General features: G+C 51.4%; 3 protein-coding genes across 3 annotated transcripts; 2 read left to right on the plus strand and 1 right to left on the minus strand.

Annotated features, from left to right (window-relative positions):
- Window position 1: 1 nt before the first annotated feature.
- Window positions 2–1,125, minus strand: SETTUDRAFT_169604 (uncharacterized protein). Its single transcript, XM_008028422.1, has 2 exons — window positions 857–1,125; window positions 2–810 (listed from the first exon to the last, which is right to left on the minus strand). Exons 1-2 carry the CDS (start codon window positions 1,052–1,054, stop codon window positions 37–39), a joined length of 972 nt encoding a protein of 323 aa, XP_008026613.1. The 5' UTR covers window positions 1,055–1,125; the 3' UTR covers window positions 2–36.
- An 817-nt stretch (window positions 1,126–1,942) lies between these two features.
- Window positions 1,943–2,560, plus strand: SETTUDRAFT_111105 (uncharacterized protein; the record flags this gene model as incomplete). Its single annotated transcript, XM_008028423.1, has 1 exon — window positions 1,943–2,560. A coding segment is annotated over one exon (618 nt), but the record flags the coding sequence as incomplete, so codon positions are not given.
- Window positions 2,561–4,567: 2,007 nt separating this feature from the next.
- On the plus strand, window positions 4,568–5,375 carry SETTUDRAFT_169605 (uncharacterized protein; the record flags this gene model as incomplete). Its single annotated transcript, XM_008028424.1, has 1 exon — window positions 4,568–5,375. A coding segment is annotated over exon 1 (542 nt), but the record flags the coding sequence as incomplete, so codon positions are not given.
- Between the last annotated feature and the right edge of the window lie 955 nt (window positions 5,376–6,330).

A 6,330-nucleotide genomic window follows, 5' to 3' on the forward strand; every position in this document is an offset into this window, starting at 1 on the left:
CTTTCAAGATCGTTTACGATTTATATTCATTTGTTCTTATATTGAGGCTACGAGGACTGCTAGCGCACCCTTCGCATTTGTCCATATATGGCTCTTCTCTCGTCTTTGAGGCGGCTCATTAGTCGCCTTAGACACCTTGAACCCAGCTGTGACGCGTCCCAACAGAAAGTCCAATGGATGTCTCATCGTCCGTACCACTGGACTGGGTCTTTTTGTCCCAACTGCTGTATCCGACTGGACCTCGGATGTTTGTGTGGTTGTGGATTTATTCTTGAGATTGGGCAATCGAGCACCCGACCGCATGGGACGATCCTCCGAAACCAATAGTCTTCGAGTATGGGCCCTTCGAACGATACACTGCGACGCCAGCATGGAATCGGTGAGTGCTCTTCGCAGCATTGGCCGTTGCTTTTCGGAAGCCGATTGGAAAATGGCGCGCCTTCGCTCCAAAGCTCGCAAAGCACGCATTCGGTGTTGCGAACCAGGCTCGTAATGGGCCAGGGCCATGGTCTTGGCCAACAACCGCTTTCTAGACTCGCGATCAAAGCGGAACTGCTTTGTATCGGGTGTCTCGGGATTCGTATACGCTTTTAGGAGGGACCAATCGATCTTGTAGACGTGTCGGATGTTTACGTGTGTGCCCCATTGCAACCGGGCACCGTTTTTTAGCCTCAGCGTCTGAAGCTCCTTTGCTGCCTTTTTCGAGTTCGCATCCGGTGATGCTATTGGCAAATACGTGTTGCGACGGCCGAGGTGGAAGTTTGATCTGTTGTACATGTTGCCAAGGGGTTTGCGCTGCCTCGAGGTGATCTGGGACATGTCAGCTATACCCCCGCATGATCAAGAGCATACTCACAATCTGGAAGTGAACTGTATGGCTGTCCTCGGCAGGCCGCGAAACCACAACAACTGGATGTCCGTAGATGCCTTCGTCAACGCATCTGCCATTTACTCTCTGAACCGCTCCCTGGGGCAGATCCTCCTCCACTGGCAGCCAAATCACCCTGCCCTGCACCACATGGGCCTCCTTTACTGCTGCCTGGTTTGTCGACATTATGCGAGGCTGTGCTGGTTCTTGTGGAGAAACACAATCAACGTTGAAGGTGAGAGATCTTTGCATCGTTGCCTGAGTTGAAGACATGATGATACAAATGCCTGAATCTGGGGATTCGCCCATCTTATACCCACGTCTGCTGACCTCTACTTACGCACACGGTCACGATAAGGTGAGCCGACCACGGTGAGGGCCATTACGTGTGTCCTAGCCTCCACCCCGCAGAAGCCAGCACAAGGCTTCGCCCATTTCAACCAATGGGAGCCATTGCGTACTTTTGCTACGGCTGCTCCACCGGCGTACGGCGGACTGGGCGTAAGGCTGCTCGCGTCACCCGCCTGGCGAGGGCAATAATAGGTGCTTACAACGGTGGCAGTGTTGCAAAGTGGCTAAGCCCGGAGATCCGTGATTGGCCGGGGCGGAAACTCAACTGGCTACCAACCTTAATCTCTCGGCCAAACAATCAAGCTGCTTATACGCGCGGCGTTTTCTGAACAACGCATGGCCCTTGTCAAAAAACAAACAGATTTGCGCCCTAGCTACGCATCCGCCATTTAGCAGAGAGAATGCGTACTGCGGTGATTGCAGTGCGCCTTGCCCCGCCTCCGTTCAAGATAGCACTGCATCATCGCTCCATCATTCTACTGGGAGTGTTGAATATTCGCTCAGTTTGAGTTGAGCGATCAGACATAGCCTGATGGGCAATCACATATTCAGGCATTTACTCATGGAGTACATGCGACATCCCCGCGTTTACAGTCCATGCTGAGCGCTTCAGCCACCGGCATAAGCGACGGCTGCTACCGTGGCGGGCCAGATTTCCCAGCGGCCCGTTTCCTGTCAGCGATCCAAGTGGCCGATGGTCCCAAACTATACAGAAGAAATAATATGCGGCACGTGTCAGACTATGTCTACGATGCTCTCCCAAGACATGGGACGATCCGCATCCTTGTGCTGAGCCCCGCCATCGATTTCCAAGCGCCAATCGAAGCTTATTTCGAGTACGACGACCAAGAATTGTCTCAAAACAACACGACTTCGTCAGCAGGCTTCAATGCAGTGTCATACTGCTGGGGAGAGCCTAGTTTTACGCATAAGATCTTCTTTAAGAGTGGGTCCCTTGGGAGCACGGCGTCATTGGCTATTACCGCAAATGTCGACTGCATGCTTCGGCATTTGCGGAAGCCTTACAAAGAGAGGCGCCTCTGGATCGACGCTATATGTATCAACCAGGCTGACGTGGAGGAGAAGACTGTCCAAGTCCGCCTAATGGGCAACATCTACAGGGCTGCTCTCAAAGTCCATGTCTGGCTGGGCGCCGGGGGCACATTCGACGCGCAAGCAGCTTTCTCGTATCTGAAGCGGCTCGTTGTTACAGACGAGCTAAAGTGGGATTCTTTGTTGAAGTCAACGCAACACCACGAGAGCTATGAGCCTATAAAGATAGCCTTGCAGCAGTTATTCCTCAACCCGTGGTTCGCACGGCGCTGGATCCTGCAGGAAATTGCGCTTGGACACGACATCACGGTGCATTATGGATACCACAAGATTGCGTGGCACTGGTTCTCAAGGGGAATCATACTTCTTCCTGAAGCAGATGTGCGGCACAGTGTGCAGGGCCAGTGGGCAAGCTATCGGCCTTATGTAGCAGCGACCATGGCAATAGGTATTTCATTGAGAGAATCATCTGATCTCCCACATTTGCTTCTGGCGCATGCCTCTGCGAAATGCTACGACCATAGAGATCGCCTGTTCGCTCTTTACGGCATACTGGGCAGGAACAGCAAGTTCCCCAGATCGATATTGGCGAAAGACGATCCGTGGGATCTGCCCATGCCCAACGCAATGCATCTTGAGGTCGACTATACAAAAAGCTGGGTGGAGATTTACAAAGGCCTGGCGGAAATATTAGTTGGCGGACACCATGAGGAGTTTTGGTTTCACTTGCAGACGTTTGGTTCCATTCGTGACCCCGAGCTCGGGGCACCGTCATGGGTGCCGGACTGGAGACAGGAAGACATATCTATATTGCCGCGTTCATTCTACCCGGGATCCGGCAGCGCAATAATATGCCATATGCCTGGCGGCAGTGGACTACGAATTTCCGGGTGGTACTACGGGCATGTGACCAAGGTGTGGGATATTTCGCCACAAAGCCAGTCCAAACCCAATGATATCGTCCCCGATGTTGTGGCTGAGCGACCGTGGCTATCCGGCGACCTAATAAACCAGGTACACGAGCACTTTAGACTTCATCTAGCTCGTCTTTTGTTACTTGCAGCCAGGACTGTCGACCAGAAGCATCGCACGGCGCATGGCTTGACACGCTACTGGTGGGCGGCACTCAATCCCCGGGACCTATGGTCGGAGATGTCTAGAATAACCGACTGGCTAGACGCAAGCCACGATCCCTTTGGCACCAACTGGCCCGACAGTGTCTCGAGTCTTATGAACAGCATCTTCCGCCACAACCGAGTCTTTCGCACCATGCGCGAGAGCCATCGCGGTGCCGCTTCCTATGGAGCGCTGGGGATCACGAGTGCCGAGGTTAGGCTGGGAGATGCAGCGTTTCGCTGTTCTCGACATGACATTGTTAGTCAATGGGCTTCTGAAGAGGATCTATTGCTCATATTGCGACCGACGTCGCAACCAGAGATTGGGAATGCATTTAGACTTGTGGGGTTCTGCTTCATGGCGCAGGATAAGGTGCCTGGGCATCCGCAGTTCTGGGAGGTGTTTCCAGAGGAGAATGCTGTGCTTGTGTGATAGGCAAGAGGTATTTTTAGATTGAGAAGTCTTTGGATAATTAAGTTTTGGTTGTATTCTGAGCTACAGTTGGGAGGAGGATGAGCTGCTAGCGTCTACAATCTATGCATGCTTCGTCATTGCTTGTAAAGCTTATGAGTGTTGGGTGAAACCCTCACCGATGAGCCCCTCAGTATGCTGGTTCTAGCAACAAGTTCGCTATACCAAGACCACATTAGTGATATCTTTACTTGGATGATTCACACGCTGTAATGTCCGTGGAGCAGACGACAGAGTGGTCATCCGCCAAGCGTGTTCCCATTGCTACTAGTTACTAAGCGCTCATATCTCTCAGCTGCGCGCCACAGAGTAATCAAAACACGTTAGTAACGAAGGAGCAAGCAAGGATCTGTCTGGTTGCTCTTAGACTATAATTTCCTATCCAGGATGCTAATCGAGATGCCACAGCAACTTCCCCTCAACATATGTAGTACGTGCATCAAATGCGATGCTTTGAAATGAACGACTGCAGGAAGAGCTTACCTGCTGCAAGGACAACATGTGTAGTCATTCATTATTCACACCCGGAATCAGTAATTTAAAACTACCGCCCTGAACATAAAAACGAATATTCACACCAGTGAAGTCATTCATAGTCAGCAGATACTCCGCCCGACGACTCCCCCCCGCAAACCAGCCCTTCTTTACGAGTCAGACTACAAACTACTTACACAGCCCACATCTTCACCATGTCAGCCCAAACAGCTCAAACCCAATATGTCGACGTCCAAGGCACAAAGCTAGCATACCGCCGTTTCGGCAAGGCGTCTCCAGTCCCCCTGCTATGGGTAACGCATTTCCGGGGGACCATGGACCTGATCGACCCACTGCTTCTCAACAGCATCGCCTCGACGCGCAGCGTGCTCATCTTCGACAACGCGGGGTGCGGGCACAGCGCGGGTACGATCCAGGCGACAATCCAAGAAGCCGGTGCGACCATCGCGGCGTTCCTGTCGGCCATCGGGGTCCCCAAAGTCGACGTAATCGGCTTCTCCATGGGCGGCTTCACCGCACAGGTGCTCGCGCTCGACTACCCGCAGCTCGTGCGTAAACTCGTGCTCGCAGGCACCCAGTCCGCATACACAGACGGCTTCATGCCGCCCGACGCCAGCATCATGAAAGCGGCGAGCCAGCCCTCGCCCGGCGAAGCCAACATGCTCGATCTCTTCTTCTACGCCTCCGAGTCGAGCCGCGCCCTCGGACACGCATGGTGGCAGCGCCTCAGCGAGCGCGCCATCCCCGGCGAGCAGCGCACGCTATTTGTCGACGAAGCAGGCGGCCAAATGCAGAACGCGGCCATTGGCAAATTCGTGTCTGACGCCTCCTTTTTTGCGCGAATCCAGGACATTGAAACTCCTGTGCTGATTACGAATGGCAAAAAGGATATCATGACCCCGACCCCGAATAGCTGGCTTATGCAGCAGCGCATGCGGAATGCCGAGTTGCATGTTTATCCTGACTCGGGACATGGGCATTTGTACCAGTTTCCTGAGCGGTATGCTAAGATGTTGGATTTGTTTCTTGAGGCGTAGGGCGTCCTTGGGGGTGGGTTGGTGTGTGGGGTGAAGGGGAGTGAGTAGCGGATGGTGGGATGAGTAAGTGGGTGAAGCTGGTCTTGGAAGATGTATTCAGCGATATTTTGAAGATATTAGCTGGGTATGTAGCACGATGTATGATTGTGCTTGTTCGTATCGGAATGTTGGATTCATCTGGAATTGGCACTGTGGGATTTGCCATGTTAACGTGTATGTGGTGGATACTATGTGCGTGTGTGTGTGTGTGTGAGAGAGAGAGAGAGAGAGACAAAGAAAGAAAAGAGAAATTACTCCCCAGACTGCTAATTCATACAACTGTGATAAATCCACCAACTCAATGTTCAAGACTACATACAAACAATCATCGCATCCAACTTCAGATTGAAAAAAAAAATATCCCGTGTTTCATTCATTCCCCAGATACAAAGAATCCTATGTATGTACATGAAGAATGGCAAATTAGATGTATAAAGGCAACAAATAAACTAGAGGAGATAGGTATACGCCCTAGCCTCTACTGGGTACCAGGCCACCAAGACATCCCTGGGAACGAAAAAGCAGACGCCCTAGCTAAAGAAGCTACTGAGCTAGACCCTCCTTCTACTAGCAAAACTAGCCTAGCTATTACTAGCTCGCGAATTAAGCAGCTAGGAGAGAGAGAATGGCTAAGCCAACTTGAACAGTATAGGAAAAAAGCCACTAGCAAGAATCCACATACGTACGCAGCAAAATACAAGTGGAAGATAAGAAAGCAAATCGCTATTCCTAGCAATACTAGAAGAGAGATTTCTAGCGCTTTCTACCAACTTAAACTAGGGCACTGTTACTTAAGGGACTACCTATATAAGAGAGGGAAAGTGGATTCTAATAGTTGCCCCTGCAACTATAGGTCTATACAAGACCTACCTTATATTCTATTTAGATGTAATCTATATA

Source organism: Exserohilum turcica, assembly GCF_000359705.1.
Source record: "Exserohilum turcica Et28A unplaced genomic scaffold SETTUscaffold_24, whole genome shotgun sequence".
NCBI classification, from domain to species: Eukaryota; Fungi; Ascomycota; class Dothideomycetes; order Pleosporales; family Pleosporaceae; genus Exserohilum; species Exserohilum turcicum.

Bases quoted from the DNA above. Each gene is read 5' to 3' on its own strand.
- SETTUDRAFT_169604 (XM_008028422.1), bottom strand. From the start codon at position 1,054: ATGTCGACAAACCAGGCAGCAGTAAAGGAGGCCCATGTGGTGCAGGGC. The intron at 811-856 runs GTGAGTATGCTC...GACATGTCCCAG, and splicing joins ATACAGTTCACTTCCAGATT to ATCACCTCGAGGCAGCGCAA.